At 41.8% G+C, this 25,753-nt stretch overlaps 2 protein-coding genes across 7 annotated transcripts; one reads left to right on the forward strand and one right to left on the reverse strand.

The window, feature by feature from the left end:
* Nucleotides 1–161: 161 nt before the first annotated feature.
* Nucleotides 162–4,140, forward strand: LOC311015023 (5-hydroxytryptamine receptor 3A; the record flags this gene model as incomplete). The annotated part of the gene is made up of 9 exons (XM_084012034.1): nt 162–227; nt 642–805; nt 909–953; nt 1,265–1,374; nt 1,902–2,071; nt 2,219–2,379; nt 3,084–3,294; nt 3,378–3,668; nt 3,923–4,140. Exons 1-9 carry the CDS (start codon nt 173–175, stop codon nt 4,138–4,140), a joined length of 1,425 nt encoding a protein of 474 aa, XP_083868160.1. The 5' UTR covers nt 162–172.
* Nucleotides 4,141–6,153: 2,013 nt separating this feature from the next.
* rubcn (rubicon autophagy regulator) lies at nt 6,154–24,962 on the reverse strand. Of its 6 annotated transcripts, XM_084012021.1 has the most exons (22): nt 24,760–24,956; nt 22,793–22,946; nt 22,197–22,280; nt 21,202–21,361; nt 20,914–21,020; nt 20,374–20,599; nt 19,736–20,161; nt 19,229–19,276; nt 18,498–18,593; nt 17,437–17,552; nt 17,129–17,327; nt 16,320–16,427; nt 15,301–15,375; nt 13,996–14,056; nt 13,700–13,832; nt 13,454–13,599; nt 13,206–13,270; nt 12,701–12,939; nt 12,113–12,174; nt 11,688–11,841; nt 11,230–11,323; nt 6,154–8,485 (listed from the first exon to the last, which is right to left on the reverse strand). In XM_084012021.1, exons 1-22 carry the CDS (start codon nt 24,795–24,797, stop codon nt 8,349–8,351), a joined length of 2,928 nt encoding a protein of 975 aa, XP_083868147.1. In that variant the 5' UTR covers nt 24,798–24,956; the 3' UTR covers nt 6,154–8,348. The 6 variants fall into 6 exon arrangements, with proteins under 6 accessions (XP_083868147.1, XP_083868149.1, XP_083868148.1 ...); XM_084012023.1 differs by lacking the exon at nt 15,301–15,375; XM_084012022.1 differs by lacking the exon at nt 19,229–19,276 and having other exon boundaries at nt 24,760–24,955.
* Nucleotides 24,963–25,753: the final 791 nt, after the last annotated feature.

The following is a 25,753-nucleotide window of genomic DNA, read 5'->3' on the forward strand; positions in this document are numbered from 1 at the left end:
TTGGCATGTAGTGGTTGTGGTTAACACTCCAGGGAATTAATGTTAGTCATTTCAACGCCCTGCCAAGTGGCAAACAAAGTGTGTGTGTGCCCACTGCCGGGCGGACACCTCTTCACTTAAAACCCGATTCGATCATCGGTTGTGGAGATTGAGTCCATCGGAAACATCCAGCATGAGTCCGTCTCAGCAAAGCATCAGCATCAGCTTGGGTTTACTCTTAATGTCAGGTAATGATAAGCTACTTTTATTCATAGCTTGATTGTTTATAGTTATGTGTACATAGACTGCATGTTTAGCGCTGTAACTGAAACGTTTTAATAACTGTAAGAATTATTTTATAGTTTATTTTGTCCCACGTTCAAATCATCATATTGATGTCGTCTTCACTGTTGTGTGCATGAAAATGTAATTATTATTAATGTATATATGCAGAAAAAAACATTTATCTATCAGCTATACTTCACCTTATTTCACACACGTGATAAATCATGTGTAGTGTTTAATTCAAAATAAAGGAATCTTCCCACAAATTGTCTGAAGAGCATCTTCTAATTAAAATATGTCACTGTGACTTCATTTGTGCTAAGCTAACTACCATTATTACTCTAAGTAATGATTATTTAAACTCATTTTCTTGCCAGTGTCTCCATGTTGGAGTAAACTGTCCTGTAAAGAAGGTCACGGCGGTCCGACCTATGAGTCCATGCAGGCTGTGTTTGACCTGAAACCCTTCAGGCCAGTAGTGAACCTCAGCAATCCCACCTTAACCAACATCTCCTTCACTCTATATGCTGTCCTGGGGGTGGTGAGTGTGTCAGTTAGTGAGCTGAGAAAAATACAAACACCTGGTTTAAGGGGGAGCAACTAAGCTTCACACGGGGTTAATCTATTTGCCTACTGTATTTCAGAATGAGAAAACCCAAATACTGACGACCTTTTTGTGGCTGAGACAGGTAAGCTCTTTTTATTCACCATGTTTTGCTGTTTTTTACCTTTTGAGTTCATTAATTTATGCATTGTTAGGTGAACTTGGGTGTCCTTAAATTTGCCCCAAAATAAAATGTATTATTATTATTATTATTATTATTATTATTATTATTATTATTATTATTATTATTATTATTATTATTATTATTATAAGTAGCATTGAAGGACATAATACACTGTCAATAAATATGGTTTAATCTTTAAGGAGGACTACATACAGAAATTCTAATATAATTATAAGTTTAAGTTGGAAGTTTAACATTATTACTCACTGCAGTACTGGCACAATGAGTTCCTGGTTTGGGACCCTGATCAGTGTGACGGCGTCACCAGGATTTCTCTCCCTGTGAAGGAGCTTTGGTCTCCAGACATCATCGTGTATGAGTTGTAAGTTCTCTCTCTCTCGCTCTCTCTAAAAAAGTAACGATGAAATTTTGATGAAACTCTGATGTGGTTTTGATGTACTCCCTGGTACTTAACTATGATGACCCACAGAAATCAATCAAATAAAATTATGAAAAAAAAATAAATAAATAAAATTACATCATCATCACTCCCTTTTGTGGCAGCAGCAGTCCCAAAGGCAACACCAGGGTGTGCAAACGCATCATCCTCGAGGGAAACCACAGTCAACAGTTCAGTTTCTCCATTGGTCAAAATGATGCCATGGAGATCTGGGATCCCTCAAGAAGTTGTTACACAGTCAGAAAATGGCCAATATGACTGTTACAGGATATAGATGTCCACACAAAACATATCTGACAATAATGCATTCGAAAGTGGAGTGAGCAGAAAAGTCCTGTGCATTGTGGGTGATTTTACTCAATGCGTATGTATCTGTGTGGGTCTCACTATTATTATGTTTCTGTTATATGTCTTTGACTTCATCCTGACTCCTCCTCCCACCCTCCCAGCGTGGATGATGACGTTTCCCAAGCGTGCCCTTACGTCTACGTCAACCACACGGGTCACATCCGCTGGGACAGGATGCTTCGGCTCGTCTCGGCCTGCAACCTGAAGATCTTCAGTTTTCCCTTCGACATGCAGAACTGCACGTTTACATTCGGCTCCTACATGCACACTAGTAAGAAATATAGGCTTCACGACCTTTACACCATCATAAACCTATCCCGTCACTGGTGAATAGAACCTAAAGTCGGGGGAATAATATCAATGCAAAGGGAAGAAATTATGTTTTGCTTACTTCTTAGGGGTTTTTGTTCCCTTACAGTAAGGGACGTGAGGGTCGGTCCAGCCCTGACCTTTGAGGAGATGTCTGGAAACTCAAAGCGTTACCTGGAAGCCAGTGGAGAGTGGGAGCTGGTGGACATAGTGGGAGAGACCTCCATCCTCCAGTTTGGGATCGACGAGTGGGACATCATCACCTTCTGGGTGAGGAATAAGAACTCTTAGTGCTCATTAACGCCGAAGCCTGACCCTAACCCTAACCCTAAAGGGCGTTTACATACACGTGGATGTGATGGGTCGTTTCGCTAGAGGGCGCTGACAAACACGCGGATGTGATGGGTCGTTTCGCTAGAGGGCGCTGACAAACATGCGGATGTGATGGGTCGTTTCGCTAGAGGGAGCTGACAAACACGCGGATGTGATGGGTCGTTTCGCTAGAGGGCGCTGACAAACACGCGGATGTGATGGGTCGTTTCGCTAGAGGGCGCTGACAAACACGCGGTTGTGATGGGTCGTTTCGCTAGAGGGCACTGACAAACACGCGGATGTGATGGGTCGTTTCGCTCAGAACGTACACATACACGCGGATAGCTCAAATTGCGTACAGATAACACGTCACAGGAAGTGGCGTGTATATTCATGAAAAGTCATGATGCCACGTTGAAATATAAATAATGACACCAATGAGTTATGTATGTACAATGTATGCATATAAAACAAAACTATATGGGCTTTTTGTGTATTTGCTGTTGAGGTAGAAGTAGTCTGTAGTATTGAGGTAGTATCTTAAGAACATAGTTCACATAGGTATTATTGCAAAATAAGATATACATTTGACAGTTATACTGTCAGACATGCGTTATGTTATTTTACATAAATGTTATAAAAAACAGACTCTCGTTCCCTAGGTGGTGATAAAGCGGCGGCCGGTGCTCTACGTGGTAAACCTGCTGATCCCCAGCTCCTTCCTCATGCTCATCGACATCCTGTCCTTCTACCTGCCCCCCCACAGCGTCGACCGGGCCTCCTTCAAGATGACCCTCATCCTGGGCTACACCGTCTTCCTGCTCATCATGAACGACCTGCTGCCCAGCACGGCCAACGGCACGCCCATCATAGGTCAGACATATTATATATATATAATATGTATATATATTGTATTCCGATTTTCCATGATCTCTCGATCTATCCTTCAATCTTAGGTATTTATTTCTCGGTGTGTCTGGCCCTCATGGTCATCAGCCTACTGGAGACGGTCATCATCACCAACGTCCTTCACCACAACTCCATGAAATACCAAGAGGTTCCAAACTGGGTGAGGGTGGTCATCCTCAAACACATAGCCAACCTCATCTGCTACCGGTGGCCCGAGGACGTCCAGCCCCCCTCTGTGCCGCAGACGGATAAACCCCAAAGTTCAAACGGCCATCCGGAGTCGTGGATCATCCAGCCGGCCAGCCAGACACCAGCCCAGGACTCGACCAGCACCAGAGGTACCCAACCTCTGTCAATTACAAATGCTACTATGCCTTTACTTGAGCTGCTCAGTGGCCATATTTAACGAAATAATTCTATTAATGTCACAGAAGTAAATGCAGGAAGTTGGAATAATTTGCAATTGTCTTGTCTTTTATAGCGCCAAAATGTTATGCATGAATTTATTTTGTCTTGAAATAATCCATTATTATTATTAAGGCAGCTACACAACAGTTAAACTGTGATCCCTCCTATACTATCCTCCTGCCAGACCCACCCGTTCAGCCTGAGCTGCAGCAGATCTGTGAATACCTGGGCGACCTTCGGGCCCACCTCACCTCGCTGCAGAAGGAGAGCGAGCTGCAGGAGCAGTGGTGCCACGTGGGATATGTCCTCGACTTCCTGCTCTTCCGCATCTATCTGCTGCTCATCTCCTGCTACGCGTTGGTCATCATCACCATGTGGTGCATCTGGATCAGCCAGTCCTAAGGGATCCATTCAGGGACAATTAAGGAACAAATATAGCAATCTGTACAACTAGAAGGCGAAACATTATTTATTTGCATGTGTTTTTTGTCTTTCTGTGTCTTTGTTGCTTGTAGTTCTGTGTTCTGTAGCTCTATTGAGGTGTGGGGAAAAACATTGAAACGGCAGTTTTTGTAGATCAATGTTGAATGTAATTGTCTAATCATCCAGACAATACTAATAAAGATATTAAATAACACATTCAAAAGCCGTTGCAGGTAAAACATTAGTTAATTCTGTCCAGAAATGATCTCTGGTGATATCTGGTGCGCTGCTCAGTTTGATCAGGTTAGATCTTGAAAGCAGCAGGGGGCCATGATGTTGCCCTTGGTGAACACCGGCCTGAGCTGTACTTTGAGTTTAGTGCTAACCAGACACGTGAATAGCTTTGTTTTTTGCCTTGCTGTCACGAATACGAGCTGTTGACACATCTAATACAAATCCACACGAAGATGATCAAACAACCTGTTGTAAAAATCCAATCACTTTTATGCAAGCATACTGGGACTGGCGGTCTGCACACAACTGTGAATACACTCAAGGCGTTATGCAGCAATAGACCATAATCTAGAGTCAATATTAGCCTGTGGAGTTGGTTACACATTTCATTTTATTATTGCTAAATTAAATTTGATACGGCAGATCATAATCTATTTGATGGAGCAGACCGCCGGCTTTTTTTGTTTTGTAGTCAGAGACACTTGTAAAGGTGAAACTGAGACTGAAAATGACAGAAAATGAAAGCCATTCAGCTCATCCATCCATCCATCCATCCATCCCTCCCTCCCTCAAATACATACTTTACAATACAATACTTTTTACTAAAGTAAAATACAATAAATAATAATACAATTTCATACATAAATGAATGAAACACAAGAAAAACAGACTCCTTAACAATACACATTTCACTATATGGGTTTATGGTACATTAATAAATACTATTTCATTCCTTGATTATATATTTATTTAATGTAACAATATTTTATTTTCCATGTATCAGCAACTTACACGCTGTATTTTAAACCTGTTTGTCGGTTACAGCCTTAAAAAATGTTTTTGGCCCATACCGGCTCTGTGGAGGTGCACTTTTACTCCTCTTTCAATTAGCAACTAAACACAAAGTATAACGGTGACTCATGGAAATGTCATTATTGGTATTTGGTTATGAATGAAAGTTTTTTACCTTGTGATGGGGCTGAATTAAGTCAAAGTTGTAACATTACTACAATTGATCCTGAAGGGAACATTTTATCCAATACTTCAAAACATCATGTCAGCCTGAGTGAAATCATCCAGATCATTGCCTACAAGAGATCCATTGAATTATCAAAACATGCAGTAATACGTTTTTAAATTATCTGCAAGCGACACTGCTGAAAACGCTCTTGTGATTTTTGTGAGGATAACTAATCAGTACATGATGAATACAAATGTTTGAGATTGAAGTTCTATTGAAAGTCACATTACAGCCACTAGATGGCGCCACTGACTTGTTAGTTTTGAGATACTTGAGCAGTTCCAATTTCTTCTACTTTCTACTTCCACAATAACATTAGTGACTGTACTTACCAGCTGCAAGTGATGTCCACATGAATACAGCAATAATTATGTGTATTATCCTAAAATGGGTCATTCTGCATGAGTACTTTTGCTTTTTAAGTATATTTTGATGCTTGGACGTCTACGTGATTTTCTTACATATAACAGAGTACTTCTCCACTGTGGTATTGCTTATAATTACATAAAAAAAACAAGTACTTCTTTCATCTCTGTGCTGAATTAAAATATATTTTCATACACAACATGAAGGGAAGAGCAAAATATTTTCCCCCTTTCCATCCAGAATGTTTTGACAACAAAGGTCTGCGTTGCCTCACTGCACATTCATTGTAGCACACGCTGCAAAAATGCCACATTCTAATCAGTTCATCCTATTTTTTTTTTTTTTTTTTAAAGAAAGAAACAACCTTCATCAACAGTCTGGCCAGTTTTTATTGTCATCATACATCATTATGAACAAAGGACAAATTAACACATAATAATTATTATAACAATAATTAACATTTTTAATAAAACACTTTAATTTGTAGTGCACTTTAAACCTCTGCACCTCCATATTAAAAGGAGGTCCAAGTACAAACCATCTGCTGAGTATAAGGAGGCTTTTCAGTGGAGTCACTTCATTAAAGAGTTTCCTTTAAAAAGCAGCCTGAAGACACGCTTGCAGTTTATCTATTTATTACTCGTCTGTGGCGGCTTCGGGACACGGATATCACATGTATTGCTTTAAGTGAGCGTGTGTCGACCTCGTGAGGGATCGTACACATAAAGCGAAGCCTGTTGAGGACGGTATGTACTCTGGAGACAAATCAACATTAATGCGTTGTCACACAGGGCTCTTGGGACTGAAATCCAACGTAGAGGGTTTTTCAATCAAATCAGTGTCTTGCAAATTTGTCTTCCCGCATTCATTAACTATGGCATGATCTCATTATATTGTTCTATTTTCTTACAGATGCAGACAAGCCGTTTCCCTCTGTTACAATCTTCAGGCAAAGCTATGGTAAGATATCCAGCTGCTGACTCTCGCTACATATTTACCGTACATGCTTTACTTTAAAATATTCTTTTAAGGAAGGATAAGGTCGGGAACCACCATACTGGACTAAGATCTGTTGGAGGAGAAAACCGATTTAAATATGAAGAATTTCAGTCCAAAAGGTGATAAATGCATTTTTTTAGTAAATTATTATCTATTAAACTTGTGGCCCTCTTACTTTGGACTGAAGTGCAACCCAGGTGACAGGAGAAAACGGCAACGATGAAGATTCATGTTCTTACAACGAACATCACGAAAAATCCCCAAAGAGTGACCTCCCAACTTCACCCTCACCCAACAACACAACAGGATCAGTGCAATTAACTCGACTATTATTCGAAAAACGTTAGAAAACAAGTGCTGATTCGGCTGGTGCAAACAACGTGCATGACTGCATATACAGCAGGTAGACATATGTGCACGCACACACACACACACACACACACACACACACTCTTAATCACACCGCTTTCTCTAGTAACACACAACACAGCAGCACAAACAAATGTAGCATTTGGAGTTCCATTTAAAATATTTGCATCAATGACTCAGAAACTCTGAAGTCCAGTCCTTCCATAAAGTCAACTTCCCAATGTAACCCCACGAGTTCATTGGTCCCAGAGGCACACACGCTTGGCTAAAAGAGCTTAAAACAGGACAGTAAGGATATTTTTCATATTAAACTTAAAAAAAAAAACTCAAAATAAAGGGCAGGATTACTCAAATACAGTATCTGCACTGAAAAATCTGTCAAAACATAAACTTTCACTTGTTATTTGATTATTAATGTTTTTGTTAAATAGATCCTACCATTTCAGGTCACAACAAAAACAAACTTCAGCTAAGCCAGTAGCCAATAAAATCACCAGAATGTAAGCAGTTGCCAGAAGCTGCAGGAGGGAGAAATATCAAACCTGGGTAAAATAGTACTTGTTTTTATATATTAGTTTTACCACAGAGGAACAAAGTGCAAAAACATTTAGTGAATCTCAGGCCCGTTCCACACATGTAACTGCAACATGGCCAGCATAATAATATTCCTGTAAAGGGGAGGTGGATCCTGTCGTTTACACCTTTGCTGCACAACCAATGCTGCCACTAGGGGTCACCGATGTCAGAAATGTTCAAATCCTTTCACTGGAAATGTGATTACATCTTTCTTTTTTTCGTTTCCTGGAAGATATCCTGATTAGAACATTTTGATGCCTGAGGATTTTCTCCGTTAAAGTCACATTTTCACGGAAATTTGTACTCCTGTTCATAAATTACGCTGCCACAAAATGCTACCACTACTCCAGAGTGGAGTGCATGTGTGAAAGGAGCCTTAGCTTACACTAAATGCACCTGAAAATCAACAGTAGCAAATATTAACACACCTGATGCACTGATGTAGTAAAAAACCTGCACGTCTGGCAATCTCTTGAGATCAAAACATTTGTTTGCGGTACTGTCGGCCAGGTCCGAGAGGACCGGAACAGGAAAGAGAGGTGGTCGGTCGCTCACTACAATCATGGTCGCATTGTGCTCTTCTTTAGTTTTTAGTTTCTTTAGTTTCTCCGGGTTACCGGCTCTAGGGCCCGCCTCCCTCGTCCTCTTGCTCCTCCATGTTTTTGCGTGCCATTCTCTCCCTCCTCTCCGCCAGCCGCTGACATCGAGGACAATCTTTGCCCGTCCGGAAACAGCTGTGATGGTAACACGCGTGACACTCTGGAAAGAGGAGAGCATGACAAGAGTCAGAGATTAACACTTCAAAGCACAAATGCGTCATCGTCAGCATAAAAGGATCAGTATTCACAGAGAGCAGCACCATCACATGTTTGCCATGTCCACAGACTTAAACCAGTTGAACCAGTTCACTGACAATGACATGTCAGGTTTCAACAGAGCAGCCAATCATAATCCAACCTGAGGGAGGCTGGGTGAGGACGGGAGTATAAAAGACGCAGAAGTTGAAGGCAGTGCAGCAGTAGGGAGGAGGAAGGGAGCATGTGAAACAGCTAATATCAGGGATGCACCACACCCTAAACCCGTTCAGACACAACCCATTCTTCCCAAAGAGGCCACCAGAGTGCTTCAAAACGCTTAGCGGATGATTATGACTGCAATGATTCCACTGAAATTTGATTGGTTTCACCAAAAAAAATGCAACGAAAGATAAAATGACAGCCAACACAACTTCAAAAATAGCTTTTATTTCATGTTCACACGAAGATGAAGCTTAAATAATAGTAACTAAAAGAATAAATTACACATTCATTCTGACACACGTCACATTAATGAGACATTCTTCCTCTAAAAAAAAAAAAAAATCTAACATGGCTTAAAAACAACAGGCAATGTTTCCTCTAACCTGGTGGAAGAGTTTACATTCAAATTAAACACTACGTCTGCCGATTTCACACGGGGAGACGATTGGTGCAAATCAGCTGAGGCAGTGTTTGGGATGACTCCTCCACGAGCTCAGCAGGAACATGTGTAACAGACCAAACTGAATTTCATAACCAAAGGAAACTGAAATGTAAACTTTTATGGATGAAACACACACGACTACGTTAGTATCAATTTGCATATTCGTGGCCGAGACGCTCAGAGCCAAAGCCAGGACACCAAACCACCACTAGTGAGCTTCAGTACCAAGCTTTACCCACCAACACCGCTGATCAAAGCCAAAGACATCAGAACCAACGTCAAGAAATACCAACACCACTGTAGTGCAAATAACCTGGTGCCAAATGGAGTGCAGAGAATGTCTTAAACCACGGTTGAAAAGAGGCAAAAAAGGCAGAGAGGTGGAAATATAGAGGAAGGATATCACAGTTATTCTTACTACTTATAAGTAGTACTTAAAGAAATAGTGTGAATATGCTAAATAGGAAGCTACAGCCAGAAGGAAGTCACTGCACCGAGCCAAGCAGCAGCACACAACACTTTTATACTTGCGAGGATGAAAACAACAAGACAGAACATGTTAGTCAGTGAACAAAAAAGGAATATCTGCCAAAATGTTACTCATTGTCAATTCAGTTGTGCAACAATGCAAGAACATATTTGAAATTAAGAGACTACAAACACTAAAAAAATAAGAGTGGACTCAGTAAAAGCTATACTTTTACTTGATATGCTCAGAAGAGGTTAACCAAGACCAAAAGCCCTCAGTTAACGGTTTTCAAGCACTAATATCTTGACAAACACGAGCCACTGTTGTAACCTTTCCAGCAGATCCATCAAATACTAAACGTTCAGGGATTCAATGTGTAGGGACGTTTGGACGTGGAAACTTAAAATACTGCATCTCTCAGCTTTATATTACTCTTGTCCTGCGCTTGTCTCACTACTATGAGCCTCATCCTCTACCTGTGCAACCTCTCCACCTTCTGCCGTGCCCTCTTTTTCTCTCCCTTCCCTAATCTTCCTGCCTCTGGTATCCCTCCTGGCTTGGCGAGTTTTACGACCTCTCCAGGTTGTCCTGGTTATGACGGCTGGCTGTTCTATTTTCTCAACCTCCACCTCAACCTTTCCATCACTCTCCCCACGTCTATCCTCCCCTCCTTTGCTCCTCCCTCTAGAGAAAACCGACGTGAGCTGATGAGGTATAAACGATTTAAAAAGTGTAAACCGCTCCGTGTTTCCTGCACCCGATTTTTCTCTTTCAGCCGCCTCCATTCGGACTTTGTCTGAAATGTCATCCTCCTCCTCGGGCTCGCTGCTCGTTTTTCCTTCGTCCTCAGATTCTGTTTCTTTCTCCGAACTTTTTTCAGACTCATCTTCATCTGTTTCACCTTCATCCTCCATCTCTCTTTTTGAGGAACCCTCAGCGAGACTTTCTCTCCCTGACGGCTCACAATTTCCTTTCCTCTCTTGTACGGCTTCATCTAGACTTTCCACGCCACTGCATGTTTCACTGTCACTGCTCATTCGGTCTCCTTTCACGATATTCTTCCTTAGTTTATCTATGTGAAGAATCTTTAATAAGTCTAATTTTGCTCTTCTTGCATGGCCATCTCCCCTTTCCTTGCTCTTTTCCCTCTGCTTGTTGTCTTCCTCCCCATGTTGACCATTTTCTCCCTCCTCCCCCCCTTCATCACACTTTATCTCTTCCTCCCTCTCCGACTCTGACCCTCCAGTCTTCTCCTGCTCCTCCTCGTGGCTTACTCCTCTACTCCTGGAGAAAACCTTCGCCAATTTTCCAGGAGCGAAAGCTTGAAACATCCCCCCTCTTCCCTGCCTCTCTCCTGCCGTGTCTCCCCTTTCCCCTTTACTCGTCAGCCCCCGATCCACGCCTTGCTCTAAACCTTCCTCCCCTCCCTCCCCCTCCCGCCTGTCTTTGGAGAGAGCCCTCGCCAGCCTACGAGGTTTGGAGATCTTCCAATCTCTCCAGGTATGTGGAATGGCGGGGCGGGGGGAGGGGGCTCTTGAGCCGCCCATGCCTGCCACCAGCAGAGAGGGCTCACCTTCGCAGCGCTGGCACTTCTTCAGCTGGAAGGGGAAGATGATGTCTTTGTCGTTGCCGCAGAACTCACACACGAAGCCCTTTGCCTGGCACAGCTGGGGGAGATCAAAGAAGAGTGAAAAAATTAGGCATATGATTAAGCTGGGAATCTCCTGATTAATTGCTGACATTATAATAGCTGCTCATACTGTGATGATAACCCACTTCATATATCATGTGTCACTGCAATAAATTAACTGGATAAACTCCTCCTGTTAGAGATATTAATGATTAACCAATTAACCGACAATACTAATTTGGACTGACTAATGCTGCATGTATAGCAGTTAAAAGAAATATCACATTTTTAAAAAGGAAAAAGCTAAAAGGAGAAAAGCCGGTATGGGTGAACAACCAGTTAACGAAGGTAGGCCAAAGATCAGATTTTTATTTTTATTTATTAAATTAAGGCAATCTTACCACACAGCCAGCTGCGTGCATGGTACCAAGTTTAAGCAGCTCTTTCATCCGGGGAGCCAGTTCCCCGTTGCGCACAGCAGCGAGGTCATTGAGGGAGAAGAGGTGAAGGTCTTCGGTCAAGTGACCTGGCAGGGCGTCGAACTGGTCCAGCACCCTGATGGGGACACACACACACATAATGACATACTGATGATATCGTATCTGAAACCGCTTATCCTATTCATGGTCTTTTTACTGTCGGTGGCAGCCGGAGACCCCGGAGAAAAACCACACCGACACGGAGAATATACACCGACTCCAAACAGAGGTCCGGAAGAACCCAGACCCCTCTTGCTGTGAGGCGACAGTGCTAACCGCCACACCCCCAGGCCCCCCCCACAGGGAGATCCATGTTGTAATGAGTGTGAAACTAAAAGACAACTTACTCTTTAGCAAAACGACAGGTCTTGAAGAGATTTTTCATGTGAAACAGCTGCACTCTCAGAACCTAAACAATAACCAAACACACGTCATCTTGTTACTCAAACAGTGACAGAAAAGCAGTTTAACACACGGTGCGAGGAACAGGGAGGACCAGTTCAGTTTCCAATCACAGCATCTGTGCTGTTAAAGTGTTGAATATTCAGTGCGCCTGCCAGCTAACTGAGGGGGGGGGGGGGGGAGCATCACATTTCTCATCTCTTTATTTAGCAGCTGGCTCAGCACACCTTTAACAACAACTCTGCACCATTTTCTTTCCATGAAGAGGTTTTCATATGCATCCTTGCTCTTTAAGCCTAATCCTGCCTAATCAAGGACAGATGGCTGGGACTCTGTGTCACCCGACTGTTTGTGCTCAAAGACATAAATGGCTCCATTCATTCGTGTATATTTTAAGCAGCAAAACTGGTCACAAGTTTGCTATTTGACAATTAAGATACTAACAACATTTTGGCTATTTTTAAAAACAGAGCTGAAAGTGGTTCTAACGGTCTAATTCCCCGTCCTCCTCCTCCTGCTGCTTCTGTGCTCACCCTGACGGCCTCCAGAGCTTTGATCTTCTTGTACAGGTCACTGTTGATGTCGTTGGGGTTGAACAGCGGGTCTCCGGCAATCTTGCTCAGCAGGTCCCGGGCAAAGTTGCTGACATAGTACTTGCTAAAATCCCACTTCCTCAGCACTCTGCCGGGAACCACCGCCTGGGCGTTCTCGTGGCAGCACTGGCAGAAGTAACGGCCAAGGTATTCACAGTAACGCAGTCGCTTGATATAATCTGAGGTGTGGGCAGACAACAGAGACACAAAGTTTAAGAATCTCTGCATTGTTATGAATAAAAGGAAATGCAATAGAAAAACACAACGTTTTAGGGCATCAGATCAAGTCGGAAAAAAAGTCTTATAGATGCACTAGTGAAAATTAAAGGAAAAATAAGAACAGAAACCGTAAATGTAAATATACACTTAGTGTATTGATACGATTTGATAAGCGGAAACATGTTCAAATGCATGTTAAAACTTATTTCTTGTTGGCTTGTCATACCTGGGTCGATGCGGGTGCCACAGCCAGCGCAGCGATAATTCTGTTTAGCCACGACTATCTTCCTCCTGACAGGGAGAGAAACAAAATGTAAGTAATATAAAACCTGTAAAGACAAAGAGGGAAGACAGTGGTCTAACCTGCAAATTGAGATCTGGGTGTGTCATTTAAAGGATGACATCAAGAAAAGAATGGCAGAAAAAGGAACAAAAGAAAGCAAGAAGGGAAGGTAACACCTGGCGTGGACTCACTTGGGGGCAGAATGAATGTTGAAGATGATCTGCGGTCGGGGCGGAGCCCATTCCAGGTTACCTCGGACCCGAATCCTCAGCTTGTAGATGTCTGCGTGTTCGCCATCATCAGGCGAGATGGGCAGAGAGTCGGGAATGGGCAGTAGCTAGGAGAGAGCAAAGACGTTTAAGTGTTACTGCATGTTGAGTGCCATGTGTGGAAAACTCTTTCACTGCTAAGTATTACACATAAGCAAGACGTCGCACCTTCTGCGGAGCATCGTGTTCTGGAACCAGCCAGTCGAGCTCAGAGGCTGCAGGAAGCTGCATGCCCTCAAACTGCCTGAGTAAACCCATGGCTACTGACTCAGCAGAGTTAGACTGAAGGAAGGATGGAGAGCTGGAAACGCATAAAGGACAGAATATGACTTTTGTTTTATATATATAAACATTTTTCAGTTTGTCATCATCCACAGAGCCAACATACAATCATCAATTTAATTATAACATGACATTATTATTTATTATTAAGATGGAGTAGAGGGGAAAAGCAAGTTACTTACATGGACTCTGAGCTGAGAAACGACTTGCTGCAGGAGCTTACGCTGCGCTTAATATCTGCATCTGGATGACAATAAGAAAAACAGTCACCTTTTGACCACTTATGTGTAGTATATCAGTTATACACTTTTTTTTATCCACCAGGCAAAATGTAAGGTTTATAGAATTGGAGATAACTCTCAGCTGATGGATGAATTTGTCAGGGGGAGAACAAAACAAAATGTACCAGCAGTTGGCTGGTGGCACTATTTACTACACTGTAGTAACTACGGCTAAGCAGCGTTCAGTGTTTTGAGATGAAATTATTTGAGAGAGAAAATGTGACACAAAAATAAGAGAAATTTAAGAAAAAAACATCAAATCTCTGACTTCATTCAGTCATGTTTTAAACTGTAATTTAGTAGGTAGCATACAGGAAAGCCAGATAGATTCAAACATAGAGCAGTATTGCCATATTTTCTTGCAACACACCGCAAACAACACGTAAGCAATAGAACGGGAGAGCGGCTGAATGAATTCTTGTGTGACTAACTTTGTAAGTGATTGTAAGTGATTTTGTGTCCATAGGAGCGAGGTGCAATAGACCCAAGTGTGAGAGATTAGTAAGAATATTTCATCGCCAGCATTCGGCAAGAATGTGGAAAGAGTTTTTTTGCACTCTGGTCCTTGCATGAAGTGCTGACTAATTTCCTCAATGTCAATATTGTGACAAAACTGGTGTTTGCAAAGTAATTTCACACAAAAGACGCTCTCTCTCACACACACACACACACACACACACACACACACACAGACACAGACACGATAAAACAACCTGTGTGCCGTTGATGTTGAAAGCTGCGTATTTGATAGCACACACGCCTCATTCTCACCGGAGTCGCGTTAGAGAGCATGAATAATGAGTTAGGTGGCTAGATGAATGAATAAGTGAATAATCTCCGTCGTTACAGTCACCACAGAATGCCACATGTTAACTCGCTCTTCTGCTCCTGTGAGCCTCTCTGAACTTTTAACATGTACAAGCACATTTGTCCACCAAAACCCTAGAGCACTCAACAGCAAGCACCAATACAAACTGCCAAGCCCATCTAGTCAGCAAACGTGAGGAGGCAGGTGGCTCGACTCCAAACTGAAAACTAGCAGTATAACAGCAGAATAACAAAGGTAAAAAAAATTGTTTAACATCTAGTTTAACAGGTAGAAAATCTAAGTTTGGAGTGGAGCCATCAGCTTTCTCTCAGGAGTCCCTTATTGCAGTAAACTGTCTGTATTGTAGCTTTCAAAGCCTCGCCCACCCGTCCAGATACCTGAGAAGAGGGAGGCGAGTGACAGGGAGAGGCCGTTCTGAGACACCGCCAGCAGGGACTGGCCCTCACAGCCATCTGAGAGACAGAAACTAACACTCAGCACAACCGTCACCACAACCACAAGCATTGTTTTTTTTTTTAAACACTCCACAGAGCTGTAGGTCTGTATCACGGGCAAACATACGGAATACTGAACTGATACAGGACATGGAAGTGGAAGTCATGCAGCTCCAAGATATAACAACATTTGGATGCACAAACCGCAGTACTGAGAAGTGCAGTTATACATGAAGAAAGTCAAACAATACATGCACATATGGAAACCCACAACCCATGTTAAGAGTATCAAAGCAATACATGTTTTGACATTTCTATAGGTTAGTGACTAGTCCCTCGTGGTTACCATTTGTCACACAAAACAGCAATGTAAATCTAATCAAGTAATTCAGAGAAAAGCGTTGAAGTGTTGCCTGGAATATACCAGAAGCTTCTCCAGAACAAACGCATCCCATCACATGATCACGACCACATAACTATGAGATACAGCAACTCACATGACTGAATTCTCTATATAAATAGAAACGCAACGAAAACATTTTTTTACAGACTACAATTCTGTGACTTTTGTACCCAGCCTTCCATGTTTATGGTCCATGGTAAAAATGGGACATGCTTGGTTAGCAACATGAAGCAAGTGAGGTGATGAGGTTTGAATTATGGTTAGAAGCGAATCAAATTCATTCACACAGAAAAATTAGGAATTTTTCATAAAGATTTTTTTTTTTTTTTTTTAAAGAATTCCATTGTAGATGTGAATGTATTGGTCAACGGCAGCTGTAAGGTAAAACTGCATCATGCTACTCTGTACCTGTAGCCTGTTTATCAAGCAAAAGATGCTTGCTGAACTGACCAAAACACAAAATGTGCAGTCATATGCCTGAATGGATTAGTAACTGTGACACTCAAAAACAAAGACTGTTTATCTTTTCCTGGTGTTCCCCCCCGTTTCATCTCTCTACCTCGTAGTTCACACTCCTCCACCTCCTCGGCTGAGCCGGAGTCCGACAGCCCCTGGCAGGAGTCCTGAGAGCTCCTCCTGGAGCCTCCACTGTCAGTGGAATGGAAAACTACAAGAGAGGAAGTAGAGGAGAGATTAAAAATTAGATATTGACATAAATCAGCGGTAGCAAATGACACGGCGATGCAGTGAGACTAATCTACTGGACAGAGACTTAAACCGTAAAACAGGTCCACAATGTTCTCATCATTCCAGCAATTATGAGCTGTCATGTTGTGTAAATCTGCATGCTTTTTCAGAGGATGTGCCAAATGAAAAATAAATATTAAACAAATGAAAATCTGAATTTAAGTTAGAATTAGTATCTTTACATGAAAATATATAGTTGGAAGTTAATCTGTTTTTGTTGAAAACACAAAAAATGTGCATTTCTTTCCCTTAAAAATATGTATTTTCATAATCCCAGCCAATCTTTATTGATATACCCACACAAGAATGAACTTGTTATATTTACTCTGTTCCAATATCACTGCAAAGTGTGAGGAGCCTTGGGAATTAAGCCACAAGTGGGTGTTGTGGGTCGCATAGGACCAGATGAACATCACTTACAAAAAACAGAATTAGAATAAACAGGATGCTATTTTTATCAGTGTAGCTAATAGCAGGGGTATGCCAAACTGATATCAAAGCTACCCTGGCACTATTAAATCCAACTTGGGAAATTGTTAGTTGGCAAAGTGGTTGTAAATGATGGTTGTAGCTGGAAGGGAAGTCCTCAATGAAAGATTTTAAGTACTAATGTTGCCGTACGGTGCTGGGAAGTTGCGCAGGCCGGCACGCGGCTGCGTCGGATCTGCTGCCTTCGCAGGCGTATCTTCTGTTTGAGCTGCTGAATCTCAGAGTCGCTGTCCACCTCCTCCTCGCCCTCCTCCTCCTGACGCCGCAGGTTGTACTTCATCAGCTCGATGGCTGCAATAAGCGACTCTGAAATACTGAAATGTGCGTTCTCCTACAGACCAGGGAGAAAATCATGAATCAATCAGAGGAGATTAGACTAGACTAAATCAATAAGCACCAACACTAGTCTGAATTAGTCATGAGTTTAAATAGACCCGGACCTTCTCAAGGTCAGCACAGCTGCCAAAGTCCTGCTCCGACAGGTAGCTGATAAGGCTCTGACCCTCCGACGGCTTCCTGAACATCCCATCTGGAACACTGCTGTACTGGGACCCATCTGAAGACACCAAAACCAGTACACAGAAAATACATGACACCAGTATTTCGATACATGAGAGTGTGTTTCTGTTGTTTTTTAAATGTAATTTTCTTTTAGTTTTCAAAATACATGTTTCTGTATTAAAATGTCTCAAAAGCACCGGGTAAAAACTGAAAAAATAAAATGCTCTAAGCCCGCCCAAAGCCATTTGCATTTTGTCTAAACCATAAAAAAATCATATTAACACATATACACAAACAGACACCTGATCAAGCTATCTATGACCTTCCTGCTCAGGTCCAGAGTGACACCAGCTGACTCAATTGCTACATTCACATTCAGGAACTGAAAACTCATTTTTCTTCCACATTTTGTGTTAGCTTTCCTGTATCACTTCCTCTCACATTTAAGTTTAATGCAAACTTTCTTATATTTTTTATTTTTTTATATTATTTCTAATAATCACAGCAGGAGAACAAACGTTTTTTGCAATGGTTGCATTTTTTATGCCAATTGCAAATTGTTTTAATACTTTTTTCAACCACTGTTCCAAAAAAAACTTTTAAGCATCCCAGAGACAGCGTAAGTCCTAAAAAAATCCTAAATGTAATCTTTTTACTTTGCTATTGTCATTTTAGTGACTATTTACATAACCCAAATTATTATATATTTGTTAAAATATTAACTTTGATTCAAAAACATCTTGGCAATAGTAGTTTTAATTGTGTATTTTAAACTGCATAGAGCTAGTGTTAGCAAGTTAAAAACAGGAAATTATTCCTTCACTAATATCTAATTTATATCATTGTGAAAATATGTTATTCAAACAACTGTATTTATTCAAGTTTCACACCAAAACTACATTTGTGTTTTTTGGCCTACATGCAATATCCCGTTTGACTTTGAGTCGAGTCAACCCTACTTTAAACGCACATTTTAAAATATTGCAAACAGAAAACTCACAAGACTCCAAGTAGAGGGAACCGGGAGAGCTGACATCCTTGCGCTGAGGTGAGAAAGGGCTGTAGTTCTTCACACAGCAGTCATCCTCTGCTGATTCTAAGAGACAAATAGTCCATGTTAATGGTCTTTTATCACTTTAACGCCAGAATCACTCAAATAAACACTGAAATTCTTTAAAATGGATGGAAACATGCGTCACCTTTCAAACACAAGTAGGTAAACAGTTTATGCGTTTTGATTTTATTGTTGTTTTTCTGTCAAACAATCAATAAAATCGATGGAGATTGCTCACCTTATTGCATGCAGGAACAAAATAATGATTGCTGACTTTGTCAGTATAATGACTTGAATTAGGGATGTGCAGAAAAACTGAGTGACACAGAAGTGATACACTAGTACTCAATACCAGCACATCACTACCATAACTGTAATGAAATTAATATGTTTACAGATATTTTATAGAGAACTTCCACGATACTTTCATCACATATGAACACAACATATGAAGAATGTGTGCAAGAACAAAAAACACTGAAAGGGGTGATGATTGCATCAATTTGACCTGAGTAACACAAACCACAGTAAAAAGAAAAATACATCAAACACCAAAAAGCACATATCAGGAGCTGAAGGGAAGACATGAGATGAAAGGGATGGAAAAGGTTCATCAGCATGCAGGGGAAATAGTATAGTGGTGTAGTGATGGAGCACAGAGGAACTGCACTGCCAACCTGCTACCGGATCTTCTATTATTATGGTGATTTTTCGGTGACCCCCTCCTTCGCACAAACAGTTAAAAGAGAGAGAAATGGAGCAGAAGGAGAGAAAGTTACCTCAAGCCAAGAAGGGGAAACATTGAGCAAAGAGAATAGACTTTTAAAAGCTTCAGAGAGCAGGAAGTGGGCACCCTCCAAGAAAGTGTACAGAGCTACAAATAAACACACCGGATCTCACCTTCATTGTCGGAAAACATTGTGCAAAACAAGTTCACATTAATGTGTTAAGTTGTTGTTGTTATTAGTAGTAGTATTAAATTAATATTCTATAAACAGACACACAACACATCAACCAGCTGACTATTAAAAATAATTTGTGTACAACATTGATAGGAAATATAAGCCTCATGTTATTGGTAGATTAAAGCTGCAGCTTCATGCACATCCGCATAACTAACACGCACATAGACGGAGGGTAGCTCAGCTATTATCACGTGAGTTTCATGAGTTAAGTTTGCATACCATTCCAGAGTTTCTGATTGACCCCCGTGTCAGAAAACGAACGGGTGTGTCCTCGGGGCCCCCTGCCTGGCCCCCTCTGGCCCTCTGAGAAAGAAGAGCGTCTAGGTGGGGGTGGAGCTTGGGAACTTAGTTGCACGGACTGGTCCTGGCTGACACCCTGCTCACTGCTTTGGCTGGAGGTTCGGGAGTCACAGCGGCTGCGTTGCCCCAGGTTACCAATAGCCAGGTACTCTGGACCATCGTCATAGTCGCCGTCGCCAGAGTCCCCGGCCTCAGGCTGAAGGGAGGCAGGCGAGGGGGACTCTGTGAGGGAGATGCAGGGGACCGAGACTTGGCTAGGAGGGGGGGTCATACCCCGCTCGCTCTCCCCCGGCCTGGACACACACACCCAGGGAGCTCCCGGGCTGTTAGCTGGAGAGGTAGCGTCTGCAACAGAGCAGTTAGATGATAAGATGTGATGGACTGAAACGCAAGATCACAAGCCAGCTTCTACTGTTTCAATATCACTGGCACGAGCTTTGCTGGACAAGGATGAATTACATACACATACATACATACACATATGAACCTAGCGTTAAATCCCAATACGTACAAAACCACAAACCCCTTCAAACCTACGCTTGTGACCCTTTCCTCACTTGTGCTGTTGCTGTTTTGGGATCCGACTCCCATAGTGTTCCCAGAGTTGTGGCTGGTGGCGACGGCTTCTCGGAGGGAGCAGTTGGAGGTGGTGAGCCTGCGATTTAAAGTTTCTCCTCTGAGAGGCGAGTCCGCATTCCTCCAAAGCCCACCAGCTCCTGGCAAAACACACAGGCTCTGGCTCTTCAACAGGCCCAGGCATGGTGGGCTCTTCAGAGGGGACAGCTGGAGGGCGAAAAGGCAGAGATATAGAAATATAAGGCCTTGACCCAAATGTCCAAATGTTACCTTCACTTGAAAGTCACCCTCATTTTTCATTTCGGCTACACCGAAATAAAACACTATAATGCATAATATGTGTAATAAATACACATTTGTGCCAACAAAAATTAATATCCCATCATCCACAGTCCAAAAAAAGTAATTGACAAACGATGATAAAGAAAAAGATTAACAACAAAATGATAATTGAGATAATGAGATGAATGCAACAAAGCAGACTTTAGTGCATTTATTATAAGTAACTTCACAAGACTCACCCCGACCGTGTCTACTTGGGCCAACAGCTTGGGATCATTCTGCTCCACGGCTTCCAGACACTGGAACATGGCCGTCACATGGGGCTCGCTCAGCAAAAAGGCATCATCTGAAAGGCAGAGTTGGACGGAGAGACGGACAGAATGACAGAGAAACATTTATTTTAGTGAAGACACAAAAAGAAAAGTGAAAGTAACGCAGAAGGACAGGAACAGCAAATTCTCACTTATATCTTCTCAATTAAACTGAACCATTAAATCTGACTCATCATCATGACCGTAACAACTTACCGTTATAGTATTTGCGCGTGTGTCCCAGATGCCGGAGCAGAGGTCGGAGCTGAGCCGACAGCATGTGAACCTGTAAGCTGTGAAGGAGCCAGCGCTCGGCCTTGTAGCTCTCACCAGCACTCTTCATGCCACTGCTCAGCACCGGCTCCAGTCGACTGAACTGTGGATGTTGTAAATGTTGTTATATATTGCATATTGTGATTGAAAAACACTATTTATCTGAATACAACCAATACATTTTAATTTATTTTTGTTCCCCCTTATATTTTATCCAACACACTGCCGTCTGTTTGCATCCCAGTTTGTTGGCGCGCCTATTGTCAATGTAAATAGAGTGAGCAATAAGTGGAAAGATGTGTGAAGAGGGAAAAGGAAAGCAAAAACTAAGAGACGGTAAACAAGATTTCATCACATGATGATTTCATCATGCCGTTAGTCCTGCTAAAGGATGCAATGATGATAATAAGAATCCAACTACTCAATTAAAATACCACTTTTAAGAAAATCAGGCAAAAAGGATGATTAAAAGAAAAATAAAATAAAAGCATGTTGCAAAAGAAAAAATGTATAAAACCAGGGCAGAATCTTCATTATCTTAATGCTAGCTCATTACAGTCCGTTTTGTAATGTTTTGTCAGTGATTTATTTCCCCTTTCTGTTCAAGTGCAACACTAGAACACTGATTATACAGTTGTATTTACAGTATATTCGCCCATGCTCACTCTCTCCTCCTCAAGATTGATGTCTTTTCAGTAAATCTTTCTGTAAACATTATGAAAACTGTAAGTAAATTCACAATTTGCTCAAGATCAGGCTACCTTACACTGTTAGATGAGATGTGGCCTCACAGCTAAGAATTTAAATATGTTATAAGAAAAAGGGATGTTTAGCATGCGTTTGCATAATCTCGTCTTCTGTGACAATTTCAAGAGATTTTTATGCTGACTCAAATTCATATGAAATACCAGCCGGCATGTTGGGAGAAGGATTCATACCTGTTCAACATGCGAGGCGAGGTGGGGGCTTATGTAGCGAACACACCACACAAATGGCCAGTAGTCTCTCTGCTTGTAGTAGACCTGCAACAGAAAACCAGCATGACCCAGTGACTGAGTAATCCAGCTTCAATAAACACAACAAGCCATAAAGGAGGGAGTGCTTCTCTCAAGGAACCATTTCCTCCTGTATTTCAGGAAGTAAACTTACTTCTATAATTATGTAAATACTACAGAAATGACATGATTGTGAAAGCACAAAGTGATGAAACCTATTACATCCATTCCTGAGAACCTGTGGAAAATTGACAAACGTCATCTCTAATGAATAGAGACGTTACATTTACTGGTAGTGTAACTTAACGTAACCTTACTCCGCTGCTGCAATCGGATACAAACGAAAGCAGAATGTGATTATCACATTTGTAACATGAGTATGGTGAATATATCGAGCCAACTGATACCGTTTGTTGTCTGAGTGTGTGGTATCGTAGGGTTTATGGGACACACCTAGAATCAATTGTCAATGCTGGCTGGAGGTCACACGGAAAGTGATCAGCGCAACAGATAAATACAATAATCTCCTGAGGTCAGACCTGCTCATTTTTCAGTCTGTGGCTCAGGATGTTGTTCATGTCCTTGTGAAGTCGCTGCAGGCCACCGTAACGTGACCACACGTTGGGGTTATTGGTGGACAGAAGGCCCTCCACCGTTGTCTTCAGACTGAACAGCAGCTTCCATTGCTCCCGTCTGTAAGGGCAAACAGGGCAAACGGTAAGGAGTGAGACGAGTGAGATGGGAAGTTTAGGAATAAGGAAGGAGGTAAAGAAGTGCTGGTGTTAGCAGTGTTGTGGCTTAAATCATCACTCAAGGGAACAAAAATAGTTTTCCCAGAATAAAAGAAACAAGTGCTCAGCAGTTTAGTGATGATAACCTAGCCTTAGTCAGCGACAAACTAAGGGAGGGTTATCTCTCCATAGCCTAAATAGACGAATAAATAAATAGACACCTACTCCCTCTCTACAAACAAGAAGCACAAGCAGAAAGCAGAACTTTTTGACCCATTAGTGACATTAATGATTTACCATTATCCCAGACTATCCATACTACTTCTGCCTAAACAGGCCACCGAGTGCTGATGTATTTATTATAGGCTTTAAGTTGTTACTTTCCTGAAGTCTCAATGTTCATTTTACAAACCATACTGATTGATACGGAGCTACCTCTTTATTTTCCAGCTATGGAAAGCTGCGGCCCCAAAAAGTGTTGGATAAGAAAACATTATATCACACCACCTTCCCTAAGAGCCATGAAGCGCTGGCTCATATCCAGGATTTCCTCGTTTTGCCCTTAACTCAGCAGTCAAACCGAATGCCATTGAGAACTAGTCACGTAACTGCAGCAACAGGATAAACAAAGCTGCTGCCAAACAGACGCCAACAGCTGAGGCAGTTCTGCAGTACAGGATCATTTAAGTGGACATCTGCTACTTATTTACCCAAATATATATATAAGTATTCATCATATCAAAATTAGGGTCCAAAATTAAACCCAAGCCACAACAAAGGCTCTTTCTGTTTTGTGCAAGATCACATCATGTAACATGGAAAGAGACTGGCTGAATGCTCAAAAACATTCTCCAAATACTGTAGAGCATGATTTATTTCTGCAACATTTCCGTTTGTGTGACATCATGGGGCGAAAGGCTACAGAGAGGTTGAGAAAAATCTGCTTTGCTCTTTCTCTGGTCATTAACTTATCAATGAAACAATACTGGCGTCAGAAAATATATGTGCATTATTCAGACTTAAAGGTAATTTTAGCGTCTCTATTGCAACACTACATTCGATAGAAAATAAGTGAACTTATGAGGAATTTCCTCTTGCAACATACGCTTCCAGTAACAGTGCTTTATGGGTTAGTGCTGTCAGCTTGTGTTAAAAAGAAAAGAAAAGAAAAGAAAAGCATAAAACTTGCTAAATATGCCAGTATATGTTTTTCTATTAAGAGTGTGTTAATAAATTGCAAAGTACAACCAGCAACTTCTCTCACAGGTGTCAACTTCATTTGACAGCTAGCGTTAGCTGATAGCACAACCCTGCTAGGAGAAGCTAAGAGATAGCACTAATCAGGTTATAAGTAGTAAACGTCACAACGGTTTACAACAAATAACTGAAATGCATCCAAACTTAAAGTAATTTATCGACTGTTTAATCTCAGATATAAGACAATGTTGACACGCATAGCAGCTAGCTAGTGTTGTGTGCTCCAAGTTGTCAAATAAACGACATGGTCAGGCGAGCTAGCTCTGCCGCTAGCACTCCGGTGTCAGTTTATAGTGTTATAGCTAGCTCAATAGCTAGCTAGCTAGCTAGCATTATTACAGTGGTTCCAGTTGCTCTTCCAAAAACTAATCAAAGTAAGCGGTCGTCTATGGTGAATCAGCGAGTGGATTCTCGGTGATACAGTTTCTAGTTTTGTTGTTTCTTTAATTAACCACTGTCACTGTTAGCATTGCTAGCGCTAGCCGGACAACCAGCCCAGCCCAAGGCTGTCAACTCACCTGCGCTCCTCCGCCTCTGCCTCCGCCGATATCTCCATGTCCTCCGGGAGGAATCGAGTCCCGTATAAAGCTGCCAGTTTCCCCGATAACTGCAATATCCTATCTCGTATGAACGATGTTTACCGCAGTATTTGGGCAGCCTGAAGTAGCTACGCGGACTTCCAGTTTTCCGCCATCCTAGCCCCGCCTGACCGAACTGAATCAAAACATTGAAGGCCGCATGACCTGCTGCTATCATCAGCAAAGTGGGCGTTGATGTTCCCCCTCTGCTCGACCCACTTTTTTTTTTCTTAACGACATTCACGCCATTGCTCTGGAACCAAGACCATTCTTTGCTTTGTTTTTTGGGGGCGGAATGCTGGCGGGGTCACCACTGTGTTTGCGGCATTTGCATTATGTAAACTTAACTGTTGGCTGTGGCTGGTAAAAAAAAAAAAAAAGAGGTTTCTAGAGACATGCGAGCGCTCCAACAGAATTAACCTGGGTCAACACCACCACCTGCTGGTAGTAAATTATATTGCATGTATGACTCCTGCCCCCTGTTTGAACTCGCACGTCCGACGATGATTCATGGATAACATTCACTCTTAACTCACTTTAAAAAAATAGAAACAACAAGAGGTGTGGGCTATAAAACAAACCTAAAAAAGGAAAATACGTTTTAAAACAACAAGTCTCTTACATGTAAACAGTGTACATCAGACTAATATTTAATGACATGATTAAGTAGTGACAATTAGGGTCTTTCTATATTCAAATATACTTATAATATAAATATAATAACCTAACCTATGTATTTGACCTGCGGATGCTATAAAACGCCGCTCGCCGTTCCCTCCAGCTTTGAGACCACTTTCACTTTCTACCCACATGATGGCGCCACAGTCTTGAATTGCCTGTTAATTCCACCTACTTGAATTAATCAGTTGCACCGCTAGATGGCAGTGACGAGTCGAGAGAGTTCTCCACTGTGTAAACTCAGCTCCAGTAATAG

The sequence above is a fragment of the Eutrigla gurnardus genome, assembly GCF_963514095.1.
Source record: "Eutrigla gurnardus genome assembly, chromosome: 6".
Lineage (NCBI taxonomy): Eukaryota > Metazoa > Chordata > Actinopteri > Perciformes > Triglidae > Eutrigla > Eutrigla gurnardus.